Raw genomic sequence first — 19,162 nt, 5'->3', positions numbered from 1 at the left:
GCTTGGTGGCATAGCTGCATGAATAAATGATTTACTAAGTTAAAATCCTCGGAGACATCGTAGCATTATTGTAACAGACTGCACATTGGAGTAGTAGTCCTCCTTGTCTGCACCAATCGACATCTACGAAACTTGATCGACACTTTGAGTGAAGGCGCCGACGATACAGGCAATTCCAGTATTGATTGAGCAAAGAATCTCGACAAATATTTTTTTTATGCGAGTCACTTGAAAATAGGGTTCTTGATCCTTCAAAGATTCTTGCGTACATTCAATATTGACACGGTATCAGTATCCACATCATGCTGCATGTGCTTCTAAAATTCATATTGACCGATTCGATTCCTATGGCCTCAAGAAGCATTACGCGTGAGCTAGACAAACCGATCTAGATAAATCCGGACTGGTTGATATTCCTCAAGTTCCTTCTTGACGCGGGTGCTTTCCCATTTCTATTTAGGAATGCGGGGTGGCCCTATTGCTACATCTATACAGCGAAGTCCGAAGATCCAGAGATATGCCTAGATTACCTCGGCTACCAGTAACCACTCAGTTTAGGAGTGATCTAAAGACCATATCTTTGTGTCCAACAGGAAACAGAGTTCTAATCTACTTCCAAGGGTACATAATAGCACAACTGCATATCAAACAGTTAGAGAATTGAAACAGATATCTTTATTGAATTTCCACAAGAAACGCCAGGCTGACTCTATAAATGCAACTCATCAGGCAGGCTATGTGTTGACAATGATTGAACAAGCAAATGGCATGAGCCCTTCTGTACAGCTTCTAAAATTCGTGCAAGGGCTGCGACAACGTAAAGGAATTATATGTATAGTAGAGAAGTACCCATTAGGGGCGATGGGAATCAAGATTCGGCTGAATCGGACCCATTGCCTTGGGCTTGATTCTCGCTCGCGGATTCGGCTTCTGGCTCGGGTGTAGGGGCAGGGGCAGGGGCAGGGGCCGCAGTGGTCTTGGCTTGGACAAGCTCAAGGAGCCTATCACCGACCTCAACAGCACCGTTGATTTTGCCCAGCTTTGTGCGGAAATGTTCGATATCGGCTTGCATTCTGAATATAGTTAGTATATCGTCAGGCAAGGTCAAGGGTAAGACAAACCTCTTCTTGCCAGCCTCTGATTCAACTCGAGCTTCTTTAAAGGCTCTCATCCATTGGTCTCGGTAGCTGTTGAAAACAGGGCCCATGATCATCTCAACGGTCATGTCGGGAAGATGTTTACTCAAAACCCGGTGTAGAGTACCCGTTTCCTTGGCTAAGGTCTCCATGTAGGGATGAACACCTGATGAGTTATCCGCATCCCACTCAACCTTTTTCATAGCATTTACATGAACATTTGAGCGCGAACTCATGATATCCACAAGCTTCTCGTGGATACCGGATTGGTGTTCCTGGCACAGCCGCTTTACCTTGTCAAATTCGGCCATAGCTTGGTTCCCTTGTCCCTGGCGTCTGACAAATTCACGTACATACGGTACCATGGCAATGACAAAGCTCAATGCTTGCGACGAGAGGGCAAGGTGCTTAGTCGTAATGTTCTTTAGGCCTGCACTGCGCGTAGCGCCAGCGCCAAGAATCAATTGTGAGGATCGCGAGTTGAACAGTTTCAAAATCTCCAGCAATTGTGGGGCAATGTCCTGGATCATGCTGGGGATATTGGCCATGAGGAATTCGAATTCCTCAATACTGCGCATAATCTCCACAGCTGAGTCCGGTAGGATGTATTTCTGCTCGTCGATAACGGCAGTGCGTACCTTCTCCTTGCCCGACCCGTTGACGTCGCTGCTTGCTTCAGGGGATTTGGGTTTCTCATCATCGGCATTCGGGACCCAGATCTTTGAAACTCCAACCCAGCACTCAATGTCATTGGTGCTGGCTTCAAGGATACGCGTGAGGATTGTGACTTCTGAATCTCCGAAGTCACGCGCATCCCACCGATCTGCGTCCATGACTTTGACAATACGATGCCGCTGGCCTTCGCCAAAACGAGAAATGAATTCCTTGATCTGATTACTCACGATCGTCTTCAGTGCAGTGCCACCTCGGCCGGATATTGCTTCACACTCATCAGCAAAAAGACGGTTCAGAGTGAAGTACCTCAGGAACTCTTCTTTCGAAAGTTGAGATGTCTGCTCCGATCGAACCTTGAGAACCTTTGTAATCTGAGACTGGGCAATGTCTACCGCTTGGCCGAGTAAACTCGACATGTCCAGGACTTGTAAGATCTCGTCCTGCGCCATAGCAGATGCAGAAGATCCATCATCTCCATTTCCAGGGCGAGGGCTTAGCGGGGATTTGACAGCGGCGGTTGGAGAGCTTCCAAGGCCACTGGCCACATCCAGAAGAATTTTGACCTGCACACTCAAGCGACGCAAGCATTCACTAATGCCTGTGTATACCGCAACGAGCATTGCGTAGGCATCTTCTGGTTCAAGTGCACGAAGATTGCGCGCAAGGCTTGACGATTTCTCCTGTTGGCTTCGCTGCCGGTCGTTGTGTGTCGATACCGATATCATGGACTCATTGTCGTCATCACTGGAGCTGGGCAAGTGTTTGCGAATCAAGCCCTTCATCTCTCGTAGAACGGCTGTTTTGAACGAAGTTGCCGCAGGGGTGGTGTAACGCGCTCGTGCAAGACCATTAAGCTGGGTTTGCAATCTAGACCGAAGCTCACTATCAAAGTTCATATATGCCGGGGAAATCATAGACGGGGGGCGTTGGCCACCACGTTGTCGCTGAAAAGAGGCACCCCAACGCTGCAAAGTCACGTTGGAGGACACATTTTGGACATGCTGGCGTAAGTCTCCTAGAAGATCATTCAAAAAACGGCTCTCGTAGCCCATTCCAATGCGTTGTCGCAACACTGCAAGGTCATCGGAAGCTCCTTCAAGAGCTTGGAGACCTCGAATGTCAATGGCTCGCCTTGGGAAATCTTTCTCGTCCTCCTCGGCGGGCCGGTCAGAAGTTTTCTCGCCAGCCATCAATTTATCAACCTCCTCGAGCTCATCAGCAGCGACTTCGATATCTCCTTGTTCGACAAGCTCTTCACATCTTGAGACGGACTCAACAACATCACGAAGCTGAGCCACTGCAGCTGCCAGCATTCGCACGTTCTCCCTTCGCCGTCTCAAATTCACAATCTTTAGGCCACCCAGAGCCATCTCTTTATCAATTTTTTGCAGATCTCGCCGCAAGACTTGGATGCGGTTTACGGAATCAGCAGCTTCCGCATGCAATTCCCGTAGCGAACCTAGTGCCGTGAAGAATGATTTAGAAGCAGTTGAGATGGACGAAATTAAGTGAATTTCCACCGTATCCATATACCACGAAAGCTTTTCTTGGAGAATGGCATTAGTAGCCAATGCTTTTCTTCCGGTATGCACAGGCTCTGGCGCGCCACCGTTCAAGTGCTTATCGTCTTTTGTCGGCGGTCTTGGCGGTCTAACCACCTCTGATTTCTCTGAGATAACATCGAAAGTGCGGGGGTTCTCTAGATGAAAATCCTCATCAAAATAAACAGTTGGGATAGTGGACAAAGGCGTCACGGCAGGCCCGCGACCCCGTGAGCCAGCAGAGAAACGTCTTCCGCGGGGGTCATAAGGTGAGGTGGGTCGTGAACTGCTCGTAGACATAAATGAAGATCTTCGTTCAGGACTCCAAGGCATCAACGATTCCTTATCATCAAGTTTAGGGGATTTCATTCCCTGCGCCTGCTGGTTTTCTTCTCCAGCATTTTCCTTCGATTGTTGAAAAACATCATACAGACCGCCGACTTGTGACAGGTATGGTTGGAACACCTTCGGATCCACATGCGTGATGTTGGTGAGGGTAACTGGGGCGATATCGCGGGATGAGGGTGGTTTGTATCCGCTGGCGGTTGCTGCAGTATGAGGTGTTAAGCCGGTGCGGACTATTGGTGGTTGGAGCAAGGTGGAGATAGCTATACAGAGCGTTAGCATATCAGCGATCAAGATGCTCCGGTCTTAGTGTTCAACGAACCATTCTGGTCCGACTCAGCTATTGAGCCATGGTGAAGAGATGTGTCCAAGGCTCCTCCAATGCTCACGATCGAGCTCGCTGTAGATCCCCTCCTCAGGGGGTACCGTTGAGGGGGTACCCGCGGAGACTCCAACTGGGGCGAAGAGTAAAAGGAGATAGACGGAGTAGACGCGCCTGAAGCCAGGCTGTCAATTGACTTGCGCGGACTGGAAGGCGCCATATTGTGCAGGTCCGCGAGGCGGATGCGACAGCCCGGGGTCGATCGTTGGGGAAGCTCGCAGTTATCTGATCATGACAGATGTGTGTCTGAAGGGCGGAGCTGTCAGCCCGGTACAGCAACAACCACACTCAACGCTCGAGCTCGTCAGACTGTATAAGTTCGGTCCGAGATCGTCCAAAGGCCTGGCCTAAGCGTAGTTGTCGAGGTGGCTTTTGTTTCCTGGATGCCATGCGCATGTCCATCCACCCAATCGGGAAATACGCTAACCGAAGCGGGATATGCCGGATCAAGTATTTATCCGGTAAGCTGTACCTTGAGGCCTGAGGCATAACCACTTAACGCGTCAAACTAACCTCGACGCGACGCGTAGCGTATTTCCGCCCAATGCCAAAAGTTCTCTCCCTTCCTGTCCTCCACCCTCAACCACCGCACCCATGGATAGACGCACCCCCTATACCCTGAGCGTTCTTGCGCCCAGCACCAACGGTGTTGATGAGTCTCGTACAACTATTCAAAATCGTCTGCGGGACTTTGTGCTTGAATTTCAGCTGGATAATGCATTCATCTACCGGTACGGCATCCCACATTCATGTTCCCCAGAGGCTTGTTCCGAAAGGCTGACCTGATGCAACAGCGATCAATTACGACAAAATGTGCTTGTGAAGCAATTCTACTGCGACATTGACATTGCCCATCTAATTTCGTATAATGAGGAGCTGGCTCACAAACTCACCACTGAGCCCGCCGATATTATTCCTCTGGTAGGCACAGGCTCCATCTCTCGTCAAAGTTCCCCGCTAACCCGAGTAGTTTGAGTTGGCGCTCCAAGACTGCACTCGCCGAATCGTCTACCCCGGTCAGCGGGATATCACTCTTCCATCTCACCAACTTCTTCTGCACTCCTCGGCTTCGCACATTTCCATCCGTGACCTGAATGCCACCAACATCTCCCATCTCGTCCGGATCCCCGGTATCGTCATCGGTGCTTCGACTATCTCGTCCAAGTCGACTCTTATCCACATTCGTTGCAAGAACTGTGATCACAGTGAAAATATCCATGTCGAAGGTGGCTTCTCTGGCCTGTCGCTCCCGCGGCGATGCGGTCGCTCTAAGGAGCCCGGTGACCAGCCCGGTGAACAGTGCCCTCTCGACCCATATGTGGTTCATCACGAGAAATGCCAGTTCGTTGACCAGCAGGTTTTGAAGCTTCAGGAGGCCCCTGATCAGGTGCCGGTAGGTGAACTTCCTCGACACGTTCTAATTTCTGCGGATCGCTATCTGGCCAACCGGGTTGTTCCTGGTTCCCGGTGCACTGTTATGGGTATCTTTTCCATATACCAGGCCAAGGGTGGCAAGAAGGAGGCTGCGGTGGCTATTCGCAACCCTTACTTGCGGGCAGTGGGTCTCAACACCGACATGGATCAGACCGCCAAGGGTAACTCCGTTTTCTCTGAAGAGGAGGAGCAGGAGTTCTTGGAGCTCAGTCGTCGCCCTGACCTGTACGATGCATTGGCCCGAAGCATTGCTCCCTCTATTTACGGCAATGTAGACATGAAGAAGGCTATTGTCTGTCTTTTGATGGGAGGCTCGAAAAAAATCCTCCCCGATGGAATGAAACTTCGTGGTGACATTAACGTGCTCATGCTGGGTGATCCTGGTACTGCCAAGTCGCAATTGCTGAAGTTCGTTGAGAAGGCTGCTCCTATCGCCATTTACACCTCCGGAAAGGGTTCTTCAGCAGCTGGTCTGACAGCGTCTGTGCAGCGTGACCACAACACTCGCGAGTTCTATCTGGAAGGTGGTGCAATGGTGCTTGCTGATGGTGGTGTTGTCTGTATTGATGAGTTCGATAAGATGCGAGACGAGGACCGAGTGGCTATCCACGAAGCCATGGAGCAGCAGACTATCTCCATTGCCAAGGCCGGTATCACTACAATTCTGAACTCCCGGACATCTGTTCTGGCCGCAGCCAACCCGATCTTTGGTCGTTACGATGATTTGAAGACCCCGGGCGAGAACATTGATTTCCAGACTACCATTTTGTCCCGTTTTGATATGATCTTCATCGTTCGTGACGACCACGAGCGCGGCCGTGACGAGAGAATTGCGCGTCACGTCATGGGCGTTCACATGGGTGGTCGTGGTATGGAGGAGCAGGTTGAAGCTGAGGTCCCGGTTGACCAGATGAAGCGCTACATCAGCTACTGCCGCAGGTAAGTTCCATAATATTGGCGATTATTTCAGGGATACTAACATCTATCGATAGCCGTTGCGCGCCTCGTCTCTCCCCCGAAGCTGCCGAAAAGCTCTCTTCTCACTTCGTTTCTATTCGCAAGCAAGTGCATCGAACCGAGCTCGAGTCTAACACCCGTTCATCCATTCCCATCACAGTTCGTCAACTGGAGGCTATTGTCCGTATCACTGAGTCTCTCGCCAAGCTGCAGCTCTCTCCCATCGCCACTGAAGTTCATGTCGATGAGGCCATCCGTCTGTTCCTGGCTTCCACCATGGACGCCGTCACCCAAGGTGAAGGCCAAGGTAGCAAGGAGCTCATGGAGGAGGCACACAAGATCGAAGAAGAGCTCAAGCGTCGTCTGCCCCTCGGCTGGAGCACCAGCCTCGCGACATTGCGTCGCGAGTTCGTCGATGGCAAGGGCTACAGCGAGCAAGCACTCAACCGGTCCCTGGTGGTCTTGCAACGCAGAGAGACTGTCCAAATTCGCTCCGGTGGTTCGCAGATCTACCGTAACGCTCCTTGATTTGTCTATGATGATTCTGAAATGTTAATTTTGATACACTATGTGCTATGGGAGACGGTTTCGGATTGTGCATCGACTCTCAAGGCGAAGGAGTTCATGGGGTGTTTGGCGTGTATGATATCAGGTTTGGCGGTACATTTTTTACGAGCACGAATGCATTATCTATCTTATTACCAATTGACCCTCCAAGGCTCTTACCACCTCTAATAGGCACATGGGTGCAGTCCAACGTTTAGTCTATCATTGTAGGTGGGGGCGGATCCATATATCTCGCTTCAAATGTTGCAAAATCGACCGCCAAGCAAAGTAACGCAGCTACCTATAATAGGGCTACCCTTAATTACTATCCACATCTGCCCTACCATCAAGATATTTGGTAACCTTCCGGGGGGCATAAACACTGTTACCTCTATTGTTCACTATGCAAACCCCTCAACAGCTCCTCAGTCTAACAGCCAAGTATTCCAAGGTTGCCCAGAGTCTCAAACTTCTTGCATGCAGGTAATGCAGAGTGGACAAAGAGCCTCTAGGCATCAGAATTCTCCTCTTGGCATACTCTGGTCCATAGTAAGGATGACAGCGCCTAATCCTACCAGCGGGGCAATAACGGGGCTCTTGGCCTGCATCACGAATGCAACATCACGTACATTCCCTCGATCCTGTGGCTGAGAAATAGGGCTGCATCATGCGCCACGATAATGGTATATGGTGGCGCCTTTTCCATGACTCCCGGATAAACTTACTAGGGTATAGTCTACACCATAGGATGAAGCTGACTCCACAAATTGTTTGAGTCGGTGCAATGACACCCCCATCTAAGGCTCGATGCGCTGTATATTTTAACCAGTGGGGTGTCCCGTTGTCTTTCAGCCTGTCTATGGCGTAATATCTGTCTCCTCAACCCTGCATCTTGGAGCGCCCAGTGTGGGACACATGCAAGTGAACAGCCCACGTCGTAACGGATAGCAAATGAGCCTGGGACAAGTGTTAGACAAGAATGCGGGTTTCTGCGGAGCTTTCTTTCTTACCCAAGTAGAGCCCAGGTCAACTAACTCCAGGCCGGCAAAATTATAAAGGAGCCCTGCTTTCCAGTTAGATTGTTAGACAAGTGCTTTCCATCTGCCAAATCCCGCAGGTCAACTTTCACCCCAAACACAATGAGCTTCTACCAGTCTGCCCTCAGCTTTGAGCTGGATGATGACCATATCCTCAAAGCAGTTCTTCAAGACGAAGATGGAGAGGAGCGCGAGTCGGAACTAGATTTGAACCACATTATTGGCAATAACGACGGTATGTGGCCCACAGAATCTTACTTTTTGGAGAACCACGGCTAATCGCTCCTTAGGCACTTTCGAGTGGGGAGGCCAGAACTTCAAGGACAGTGCCAGTGATATTGAGCTTCACCGCGAAGGAGACGAGGAGGTTCCAATTCTTCGTGCCAGGTTAAACAACGTGGAGGGTGAGGAGATTGACGCTGATATCAATCTGGCGGAGCGGATCACCAACGATAATGGGAACTTGGTGTTTGTCTGATGGCCTCTAGTGCATACCATATCTCATACACTTCTCTTACAGCCGGACTAAGACAATGTAAACTTGCCTAAACATTCTTTCCAAATGTCTCTACATCTTTTGCAACTGTCTCTTTCAAACAGGACCTGGTTCTCCTCCTCTCTCTTCTTCGCACTCTCACACTTTCACTTTCATTTTCCACTTTCCACTTCACATCCCCCTTTCACTCTTGCTCTCTATCTTTCACTCTTGCTCTCTATCTTTCACTCTTGCTCTCTATCTTTCACTCTTGCTCTCTATCTTTCACTCTTGCTCTCTATCTTTCACTCTTGCTCTCTATCTTTCACTCTTGCTCTCTATCTTTCCCTCTCACTTGGTTTGGTTTGCTCACCTTCCCAATTCTACTCCCTTCTCTTTTACCCCGATGTTCCCCGCGTACTACAAGACCGTCCAGGGACGCCTGGAGCTTTTTCAAGATTGTGAGCCCACAACCTTGAAGACCAAATTTTCCGCTTTTGAAACTTATCAGGTTTCTATGAGTGCCACTTGGCGGACTCTTTCATGAAGCAAGCACAGTGATGAGACCAACAGATTACTCAATATACCCCCGTCACTACCTTTGGATATAATCCCTGAGAATGCAGCCACTGCTTTTCCAGAGAAAGAGTGGGAAGAGTGGGCCAAGGTGAGGCACGACTTATCTCCTTTGTGCTCAGAGCAGCAAATATCTCCTTCGCCCCAGAGCAGAAATCAAGGAGCTCATCCCTCGTCATTGAATGGGAGAAAACACTGGAGGCGACGAGACTCAAGTGAAGAAGATCACCTTCCCCAAATGCTCCCCATTCTCGAAACTGTCAAGGATCATCTGGCTATGGGGGTCTTATTGTGATTGAGGAACGTTCACAGGCCGAGGACTTTGCAATGATGATGAGCAGCCTTCCATACAAAGGTGAAAGCGTGTGCCGTCTCATTCTATGGACGGACGGATCGATTGTCCGAAGATGCAGAGCAGGGTCGGTGGTCTGGAAGAGAATATCTCATAAGACATGGGCGCGTAAAGAATTTCTTTTACCATACAGAACAGGAATTACAGATATCGTGGAGCTCTTTACAATCTCTCATATATTGGACTGTTGATCAACTAAAAGAGCTACAAGGCTTGTATCCGAAGACTTCTGCAATGAAGATCGTGATATCCAGATCCAACCCAAATATTGTGTGTTTGTGTTCTCGGGCAGTATCGCGACTCTTCAAAGGATCCAAAACGGCTCTGGGTGGCGCACCCTCGAGGGAGCATATCGCGATGACTACATTCTCAAATGTATCGCCACAACTACGCCACTAATTGTTGTGATTGATTGGTGTTGCAAATTAAATATGAAGTACCAAACCTTGAGAATGGCTCCATTCAGTCTGCATGACCGCATCGAATTTCATATCTTGATCACACTGTCATGGGGTGAGTCCAATCAGGCATGTCTAATTGTATTTTACTTCAATAACGGCAGAAGTCACCAAGGCTTCTTTTTGTAATAGATCTCCGTCCATTTCGAGCCCTGGGGTGTCTATTCAATTGTTTGTATAGTTCAACGTTATCCCGGCGGGTGGATCTTGCATCCACATCCGGATAAATATGCCCCGCGCCGTCACGTCACTTTATCCTCTTCCCTTTGCGTGGACCCCCTAGGTACGAATTTACTCCAAGGACCTGGGCAGAAACATTGAGCCCTGTCATCACTCTCTTCCTTGCTACAACGAATCGAGCGTCGGCCCTCAATCCCTCTCAAGCTCCCTACCCCTCACCCCGCACATCGGCTTTCCGACTCTTGAAACACGACGCAATCACAACCTACGTCAATCATGGCTCCCCTCATTCGTGTCATCGGCTCTCTCAATGCCGATATGGTGTCCGTCACACCTCGGTTTCCCGACCCGGGCGAGACAATCACTGCTTCAAAATACTTCACCAGTGCCGGCGGCAAGGGCGCAAACCAAGCCGTCGCATGTGGCCGGATGTCTCGACCACAACCCACCGGAGAGGGAATGAATGCCAATAGCGATGTTCACGTCGAGATGGTCGGTGCTGTCGGTGCCCTTGATGGCCACTTCTCTGCCCTGTTGAAGCCGACGCTTGAGAAGTCTGGAGTCGACACATCGCTGGTGCGAGTCATGGAGGACGCATACACTGGAGTAGCTGTTATCATCGTTGACTCGTCCGCTGGAGGTGAGAATCGCATTTGTTTCTCGCCCGGTGCAAACTATACGGGCATGCAGCCTAAGCCGGAGGTTCTGGGAACCGCTCTCTCGACCCCAGTGCCTGATGTGATCGTGATGCAGGGTGAGATCCCTGTCGACACTGTTATTGGAATCCTCCGGGAAGTCGCCGCACACAAGAAGAAGAATCGCGCTGCTGGCAAGCGCGGTATCGAGTGTGGACCGGAAGTGATGCTCAACCCGGCTCCTGCACCACCGGGAGGTCTGCCTGAAGATGTCTATGCGGCGGTCGACCACTTGATTTTGAATGAAACAGAAGCGGAGCTTATGACGCCGCCCACAGAACAGCTCCTCCAAGTCGTACCAGACGCCGAGGGGCTGGACGGCAAGGAGAAAGTTGCACGATACTTCCACAAGCTGGGTGTGACGTACCTACTCATTACGCTGGGAGCCAAGGGTGTCTGGTACAGTGCTACAGATGGAGGGTCCACTGGTCCTAGCGATGGGGTCCAGCGCTTTACGAACGAGATTCCTGCAGCGGCGGTGTCTCAAGTGTTAGACACGACGGCAGCGGGCGACACATTTGTTGGAGCATATGCGGTCAAGGTTGCGCGGTGGCGGGAGCAACGTCGCGTCGAGAATAAGGCGAGTCAGGATCTCACCGACGCGGAGAAGCCGCATCGGTATCAGACAGTTATGGACGAGGCGATGCGCCTGGCAGCGCGCGCGTCAGCTCGCGCCGTGGAGCGCCAGGGTGCTATGGATAGCATTCCGTTCGAGGACGAGGTGTAAGGCCTTTAGATTATAGAGTTAGAGTTCATAAATGTAATTATATCATAAGACTAGAGTCGATTGACCGTGAATTCGATCTAGCCGGTTTGAATTAGCCTTCGGCTTACCCCTTGAAGCAAATTTGGACCTTGCGACAGGAAGTCGGCCCTTTTTCGTCATGGAATGCATGGCAATGACGGGGATGGCACAGTCCACGAGCAAGAGGGGGATCTCCCTACTCAAGGAATCTGAATCTCCAGGCTCACCGGTTCACAATCAGACTCACACGCACACTGTGGCCAGCCCTGAATTCTACACCTGGATAGCTGGGAGGGAACCTTGAAAGGGCATCGGACATTCTCCAGCCCTCCAGCACACGGCCCTCGTAGCCCTCGCGACCTGCGACCTGCAAGCTGCAACTCTGAACCTTCGCCGTGTTTGCAAGAGTTTCATCCTACTCCCGCGCCGGGCTGGGGCCCAATGGAGCAATAGACCAAATGCGTTGGCGAGCGGGGTGTGCTCGACAGTCGCGCGCTGGTGTACTGTAAGGGAGGGGTTGAACGCGAGCGTGTCGCGCGTAGAGTATCTGGTACTTGGCAATCGTACGGCGAGGCGGAAGAATGGCGGGTACCGGGTACCGGGTACTTTGCGCGTCGCAGGGATACGCGTATAGAGTGTGATGCATGGGTGTTAGCACCGACACTGGACTATTCCTGGAACTTTCTTATCATTCCGAGCCGAGACTTGACGATACTACATGACCCAGTCCTGGTAGATGGTTCGATCAAATGAGTGAAATAGTCAATGAGAAGAACATGAGGGAGCCGGATAGCGGGTAAGAGTATAGGAGTATGGGAGTATAGGATAGAGGCGCGTACCCGCGTCGGCATTCCACCCCGACACGTTCCCCCCGAACATGGAATGGTAATTGGATTATGCTGCATCAACGCCACCGGCCCTGAGCCCAGGCTGGTAGGATCCAATCGCGCCGAATGCATGGCGCCTTGCATGCGAACGCGGTCGCGCTCTCCGGGCTATGTGAACTGCACGAGGCCTTGAAATAGTCCCCTTTGCCCTCCTCCTCCTTGCCTATCTAGAAAAGTTAACATCGACTCGGTATATCTATCTACTCATCCCATACCCCATTGCCACTCTCCAAGCCGTGCCTCTCTTTAGGACTATACAGTCTTGTGGACCCCCCCCTCCACTTTCCCCATTCCAGGCTTCACCCGCGACCCTATCTTCGGTCCTGATTTCTTTTAATCATTTTATTCTTCTGATTCTTCTCACTATATTATACTCTCTTTCAATCTCACGGAAGAAACCCCCTAGGTCGATCTCGCGATCGAGTTAGTGTAGACCGCCAATCTCCCCACTTAGCGCCGACACGTCAAAACAAAGCCAATCTCACGCGCCTTTCACCATGGCCACCCTCACCATGACTCCCTCTCGCCAACCCTTTGCGAGCCTGGATACCCCGAGGATGAACACCTTGATGCGGTCTAAGCTGAACCGTCAAAATCAACAAAATGGTATGGCTTGTCTCTGTGAGGACCAAAGTCCCGGTACTAACACCGACTAGGAGCCGCCCTATCTGCAAAGCAATCCATCTTCATCGACAACTCCGAGAACATCGACCCCAGCAGCCTGAGCTCATCTTCCAAGCGCAAGCGCAGCTTCGATGATGACGATATCTCCAAGGGCTCCCCCAAGCCCCTCAAGTCCTCCCGCTTGTCCCTCACCCAAGACAACAATGTCTCATCTCGACTCTCGACACCGCTGAGACTCGTTCCCACCACTCCTCGATCTGCTCCTCTCCTCAAGCCCGCTGGCCGGACCCCGCCACCCAAGTCATGCAAGGCGTTCGGTCGCCGGTCGGCCATTGCTAAAGCTCGTCCCGAGTCCAGCAAACGCGCTGTCGCTCGCCCCTTCTCTCTAGCTACCGCCCTTTCCCAAAACAAGCCCGCTGCCACTAAGCCCAAGGGGCCAGCATCTTGGTTCTTCGATATCCACGTCGACTCGGAGCAGGAAGAGATGACCAACCTCATGCAGCACTCGACTGGTGTTCTTGATATCAGCGACGACGAGGGCAAGACCTCCCCAGCTGATGGTCGCGGCAAGGAGAACGTTCCTCCTGCTGATCTGGGCATTGATCTTCCTCGATCCCGTCAGGCAACTGCCCTGGTTGCTGCGGCTGACGCCCGCAAGGCTTCAAAGATGGAGGAGGACCGCGCGCCACTGGGCGAGCTCGCTGCTTCTGACTACTACCCTGAAGACTGCAATGCCTTCTCTTATACCGTTGTCTATGACGACGAGAGCGAGAATGGCCCCTTTAAGAAGCCCCATGTCCTCACCCAGGCAACTATCCTTCCTCCTGCTATCACCACCTCTATCGCCTCCTTGCTGGAGACCGTCACTCCTCTCAAGCCGGTAGCTGAGCCTACTGAGAACGAATCCGATGCAAAGATCGACATCTGGGAAAGCGAGAGCGCCACTGAAGAAGCGTCTCAAGTGCCTGAGGACAAGACACAGTCCTCTCCTTGATCAACCAAAAACAAACTTGCATTTGCATGGTCCTTGGCGTTCTCTCTCTCTCTCTCTCTCTCTCTCTCTCTCTCTCTCTCTCTCTAGCTTCGACTTCAGCTTTAAATTTTTTTTATTTTATTTTTTTTGCATGGCGCTGGATTTTGGTTAAAGTGGCGTTCTGACATTGGGTCTAATCTGGTTTGGAATACCCTTCTCCTGTTATCTCGTCTATTCATCCTGTTTTATGGTTTCAAATTGTTTTGTTTCCACCTGTTGATTAATGAGTATTTGTCATGTCTGATGCTGGTTCACGATGTATACACGCAGGTCTAGTTATGATTACAATGATTATTATTTGATACATCTTCTCCAACTCGATTGTATGTAGGTTAAAGATGTACCATAGAGCCTTCTCGATAAGAAAGCTCGGAGTTTCCGACTTTCTTGGCGCTCTTTCGATTCTACAGGAGTTAGTGTACGATCAACCAGACCAGCCTTCCACTGCACGTCGCCACTCAAGCCCGGGGCTGGGACCGGGATTGCAGCGCCGTGAATGTGAGGGATTTGACGACCCCACCACACGGACGACGGAGGTGAAGTTGGTTCGGGTGGACCAGGGAATTGACCTCGGACACCTGGAAGACACCCACGATGTCTACAAGAATGTGATCCACGATGAGATCGGAGTCGAGGAAGCTACTGTGGAGCTGGATAAGATCCTGAACAGCAAGCCTCGTTTCAATAAATGGATCATCGTGATGGTGTACGGCATAGCTTCAGCCGCCGTGGGTCCCTTCGCATTCAACGCCCGGCCCATCGATATGCCGATGATATTCCTTTATGGTATACTACTTGGTATTTTACACCAAGTAATCGCCCCACGTTCAGAGCTATACTCCAACGTCTTTGAGGTGTCCGCCTCAGTTCTCACCTCCTTCATCGCCCGTGGCCTTGGAAGTATCACCTGGGATGTACCTAACGGCAACCGCGAGTACCTCTTCTGCTTTTCTGCGATTTCCCAGTCATCTATTGCGCTGATTCTTCCGGGTTATACCGTTCTGAGCAGTAGCTTGGAACTCCAATCCCATCGTCTTGTGGCTGGATCCATTCGGATGGTATATGCCTTCATCTACTCCCTGTTCCTCGGCTACGGAATCACGGTCGGTACTACAATCTATGGCTTAATCGATCCCAGCGCCTCGTCCGATGTCCTGTGTCCGAGTACCGGAGACTGGGGCAATGAATATGCGCCGCGATTTCCATTCGTGGCAGGATTCGTGTTATGCTTGTTGGTTATCAACCAGGGCCGATGGAAACAGGCTCCGGTGATGTTGTTCATCGCAGAATCGGGCTTTGTTGTTACTTATTTCGTGACACAACGGATCGGCCCCAGTTCACAAGTCGCCAACACCGTCGGGGCCTTCACAATCGGTGTGATGGGCAACCTTTATAGTCGCCTGTGGCATGGTCATGCGGCGACTTCTATCTTACCGGGTATCTTTGTCTTAGTGCCGTCGGGTCTAGCAGCCTCGGGGCCTCTTCTCAGTGGCATCAAGTCTTCTGACGAGACACGGCATAATATCTCCACTGCAATCAATCACAGCAGCTACACAGAGTACTCGGTGGAGGATTCTCAGATCTATACAGCTGATTTGGGATTTGGCATGGTGCAGGTATCCATTGGGATCACTGTGGGGTTGTTCGTCGCGGCCCTACTCATTTATCCGTTTGGAAAAAGACGGGGAGGATTGTTCAGCTTTTAGAGACGCGAGGTAGCTCACACTTCGTTGAGTGTCTTTGAGAACATAATCTGGATGCATGCATAGAATAGAACTGTTGAGTGCGACGCTGGATTAATTCTCATATTTCAGCTATAACATCAATTGTGATCATCGTCCTCGTCCATATCCTCCCCTTCATCCTCATCATTATCTCCCTCTTCACCTTCTTCCCCTTCCTGGGCAGCATCTCTCGCCGCCAGAGCGGCAGCAACCTGCTCCTCAAGTATCTCTTTCCGCTGCATCTCTTCTTCTTCGCCCTCACTCTGCTCTGGCTCATTATTCGCATCAACCCCTTCAAACTCAGCCATCTTCCCCCTCTTCCTCGGTCCACCACGGCCAGGCCTCTTCTCCATCCCGTACGACTCCTTCTCATTCTTTCTCCTCCAAAGCGGTGCCCCTTTGATAGACGCTCTCACCTCCGTCGCATACGAAATCTCTTTACTAGACGAGGTTGCAGGATCCACCGTAAAGTAAGCAGCAAGATCCTCCTCGCTAGACGCATGGTCGGGGAACTGAGCAATACGCTGATAATCAGAGTCCGGTGCCGTGTAATTTTCAACGAGCGCCGCGATCTTGGCTCGCATAATTGTCTTTACTTTTGCCATTGTGCCGTTACCAAACCAGCCGTCGCTAATTATTTCGCATTCCGAGCGTAGGAAGGAGGGTGGTGGATCGACGGGGTAGAGAAGTGATGCTAGGATTGGGTCTTTGATATCGCCGGCCATCCAGATGCGACCATCGCGTGGGAGGGGTACTTGGCCAGTGAAAATGTGTGTGTCTGCCCGTGCAGATCCGGGGCCAGAATTGGGAGTCTCGAGGTCAGCTTCGTTGGAATCTGCGACACGGAACATGAAGGTTTGGTAGTGGCGGTATTCTGGGGAAGTGCGCGGGTCCACGCCCAGCTTGATGATAGCGTCGCGCCAAGGTCCAGAGCGGAAAATGTACCCAACATAAGGCAATGCATGGCGGAGTAGGGGTTGCTGTTCATCTGACGCCAAGTAACTGCGGATGGCACGTCGGGTCCAGGCTGGTCGTTCTTCGAAGAGTTTTTTGACTCTTTCAATGGTTCCGCGAAGGATCGGATCGAGACTGTCGATTGGAGCGAGGTCTTCTTGGGGCTCGGACGGAACGACGGGAATGTCGAATGCGACAAGGTGACTGCGGATCTTGGTTGGTTGCTGGGTGTTCACTGTAATCATTTTGCCGGATTCGTCGACGGCTTGCTTGACTGTTGGGTTTTGGCGATACCTAGTGAATGAAAGGTCAGTGCACGTCGCCGGGTTTTTCTCAGGGTATGGATGCGTACATGTACTGGAACGGAATATCGCTCTGGGTGAAGGAGGGCGGCGGGATGATATCCACATTCGTGATGGCTCCTTTGGACATTTTGATCTGGTATTTCTTCATTTTATCCACTAGGATTTTGTCAGTCAACATTTTCTTTCTCTATTATGCATATCACTTACAGTCATATGGAGTGATATGCTGCCTGAATTGGTTGGTGAAGGAACTGCGAGTAGACGACCACATGAAATCCGGCAGGCCTGATATTGTTAGATTGGACCTAATAATTTTCAAAATGGTTCTATACATACCTCGAAATAAATGTGTACGTTCCACTTTCCCTGCCGTTTCAATCTGGTACTTGGAGGCATTGTCTTGTAGACTGCGCAGCAAGTCCTTTGAGGTTGGTCGCGTAGGAGACTCGTCCTCCGGATTAGCCTCAGTGAAGGGCTCGTCCGAACCACGTTTGCGCTTCCGGCCTGTTCGTTTTGGGACAGTGACTTTCAGCAAAACGTTATTTGATGGACAGCTGATGGACTGGATTTGCCGAGCCATAACGTCTTCTGGCCGCAGTGATAGCTGGGCTGGTGTGTCAGGTTTGGGCGGGTTCAGAATCTATTTCATGTCAGAGTGATTGAATCTTGATGAGTCAGGACAGAAGCTGCAAGCCTCACATTATGGATTCCCGCATTCCCCTGGAGTGTGTCCACAGCCCTGTCGAGGTTTCGGATCACGGCAGGGTGCTCGACGCTAACCAGACGTCGAGGCGGGACGGGGTAGAAGGGTGCAGTTCTGGAATCACGTTGTGAGTCCATCGTGTAGATATAATACGAGAAACACAAATGCTGAGCACTCGAGATATTCCAGGCGTGTTTGGTCCAGACTATGCGGTTAAGACTGCGCTTGTTTGGAGACGAGTCAATGATGAAAAGACCATCAGCACGCAACAGTCACCACCGACGAGAGAATTCAGTTGCGTTGCACTTGACTCGCCTTGGACAAAGACTGAAGTATTTAGTCCGAAGTATTTAGTCCGCCTCTTCTCAGTCTGAGGTTTTCACTACCAAAATGAGCCTTCTTCATAGGCAAGCGCATTCCACACTGCCTCAGAACATCAGGATGTGCTGACTAATCACATTCCTTGCTGCCGAATCTCAAGGTGTCAATATCAGACCGCCTTCTTATGGTAAGCAATCTGGTAACCCATTTAGTTAGTTACAAGGGATCCAAAATCGACAAATGTAGTATTATGTACATATGAGCCAAATACTCAACATGCAGTCTCGCTCCACTTCACGGTCAACCATTTCAACCCCTAGGTACCATAGTAAAACAGCGTCTCAAATGGTTCTAAATTGTATGCTAGATTTGAACTTGGGTCCTTCGGCCAGTCTAACAGGACTCCCTGAATTATGTATACTATATAAATTGTAGGGTCGCTTAATAAAGATGTGTGGAGTTTTTCACTGGGGATATTTAATGGATGAGGGTCCAACCATCCTCAAATCAAAGGGCCATAAGAAACCTCGATCTCAGTTCCAACAAATTTGACATCCTTTTTCTTCAGAGATATGTTTCGTAGTCTCTGACTTGAATCTTTTTTTTCCGATGGGCGTAACAGAATCATTTCAAGTTTGCGATCAATTGCACGGTTTTTCGCTGATTCGAAATATCGAACGCCCACGCACCCACTTCGTTGATCCGCGGATGATTCAAATAGTTCCCACTTGCCAAAAATCTGTGAGAAATTGATTAAGATCAGGAATTCCACTTTCGTGAAACTTCATTACAATATCCCGCAGTTCGTGGGCTTTCAGAATAATTGAACGTATGTAAAGAATATGAGCGCGGTAGTTCCTTCGCTGACGTTTTGAGTCCATCCAAGAAGAGGAGTCACTGGTAAATTTCTAAGCCGGAGATACTCTTCGAAAGCACTGTATCAGGGACTCCCAGTGTTTTTCAAGAGCTCTTCTCAATAAATCCAGTCATTATTTATAGGAAAGCAGTCTTCAATGATTCCCGGATTTGTTCCTCTCGGATCCACTTTGTATGTTGCAAAACGACTCATTATCACTT

At 50.5% G+C, this 19,162-nt stretch overlaps 7 protein-coding genes across 7 annotated transcripts; 5 read left to right on the top strand and 2 right to left on the bottom strand.

Annotated features, from left to right (window-relative positions):
• Positions 1 to 868: 868 nt before the first annotated feature.
• Positions 869 to 4,239, bottom strand: N7443_003563 (vacuolar protein sorting-associated protein 54; the record flags this gene model as incomplete). Its single annotated transcript, XM_056883619.1, has 3 exons — positions 869 to 1,073; positions 1,122 to 3,960; positions 4,020 to 4,239. 3 exons carry the CDS (start codon positions 4,237 to 4,239, stop codon positions 869 to 871), a joined length of 3,264 nt encoding a protein of 1,087 aa, XP_056741897.1.
• Positions 4,240 to 4,673: 434 nt separating this feature from the next.
• Positions 4,674 to 6,998, top strand: N7443_003562 (MCM DNA helicase complex subunit MCM5; the record flags this gene model as incomplete). The annotated part of the gene is made up of 4 exons (XM_056883618.1): positions 4,674 to 4,810; positions 4,874 to 5,000; positions 5,050 to 6,452; positions 6,506 to 6,998. The coding sequence occupies 4 exons, from the start codon at positions 4,674 to 4,676 to the stop codon at positions 6,996 to 6,998; spliced, it is 2,160 nt and encodes a 719-aa protein (XP_056741896.1).
• Positions 6,999 to 8,155: 1,157 nt separating this feature from the next.
• N7443_003561 (CVNH domain-containing protein) lies at positions 8,156 to 8,531 on the top strand (the record flags this gene model as incomplete). The annotated part of the gene is made up of 2 exons (XM_056883617.1): positions 8,156 to 8,288; positions 8,344 to 8,531. 2 exons carry the CDS (start codon positions 8,156 to 8,158, stop codon positions 8,529 to 8,531), a joined length of 321 nt encoding a protein of 106 aa, XP_056741895.1.
• Positions 8,532 to 10,370: 1,839 nt separating this feature from the next.
• N7443_003560 (ribokinase) lies at positions 10,371 to 11,516 on the top strand (the record flags this gene model as incomplete). The annotated part of the gene is made up of 1 exon (XM_056883616.1): positions 10,371 to 11,516. The coding sequence occupies one exon, from the start codon at positions 10,371 to 10,373 to the stop codon at positions 11,514 to 11,516; it is 1,146 nt and encodes a 381-aa protein (XP_056741894.1).
• Positions 11,517 to 12,918: 1,402 nt separating this feature from the next.
• On the top strand, positions 12,919 to 14,039 carry N7443_003559 (uncharacterized protein; the record flags this gene model as incomplete). Its single annotated transcript, XM_056883615.1, has 2 exons — positions 12,919 to 13,027; positions 13,078 to 14,039. The coding sequence occupies 2 exons, from the start codon at positions 12,919 to 12,921 to the stop codon at positions 14,037 to 14,039; spliced, it is 1,071 nt and encodes a 356-aa protein (XP_056741893.1).
• Positions 14,040 to 14,416: 377 nt separating this feature from the next.
• Positions 14,417 to 15,784, top strand: N7443_003558 (threonine/serine exporter family protein; the record flags this gene model as incomplete). Its single annotated transcript, XM_056883614.1, has 1 exon — positions 14,417 to 15,784. The coding sequence occupies one exon, from the start codon at positions 14,417 to 14,419 to the stop codon at positions 15,782 to 15,784; it is 1,368 nt and encodes a 455-aa protein (XP_056741892.1).
• Positions 15,785 to 15,900: 116 nt separating this feature from the next.
• On the bottom strand, positions 15,901 to 17,901 carry N7443_003557 (transcription factor TFIIIC subunit TFC1; the record flags this gene model as incomplete). Its single annotated transcript, XM_056883613.1, has 5 exons — positions 15,901 to 17,050; positions 17,109 to 17,217; positions 17,269 to 17,346; positions 17,398 to 17,701; positions 17,761 to 17,901. 5 exons carry the CDS (start codon positions 17,899 to 17,901, stop codon positions 15,901 to 15,903), a joined length of 1,782 nt encoding a protein of 593 aa, XP_056741891.1.
• Positions 17,902 to 19,162: the final 1,261 nt, after the last annotated feature.

The sequence above is a fragment of the Penicillium atrosanguineum genome (genome assembly GCF_028827265.1).
Source record: "Penicillium atrosanguineum strain IBT 20685 chromosome Unknown utg000003l_segment0_segment0, whole genome shotgun sequence".
In the NCBI taxonomy this organism is placed as follows: Eukaryota; Fungi; Ascomycota; class Eurotiomycetes; order Eurotiales; family Aspergillaceae; genus Penicillium; species Penicillium atrosanguineum.
The sequence above is the reverse complement of the archived record's forward strand: the minus strand, read 5'-3'. Positions and strand labels throughout refer to the sequence as shown.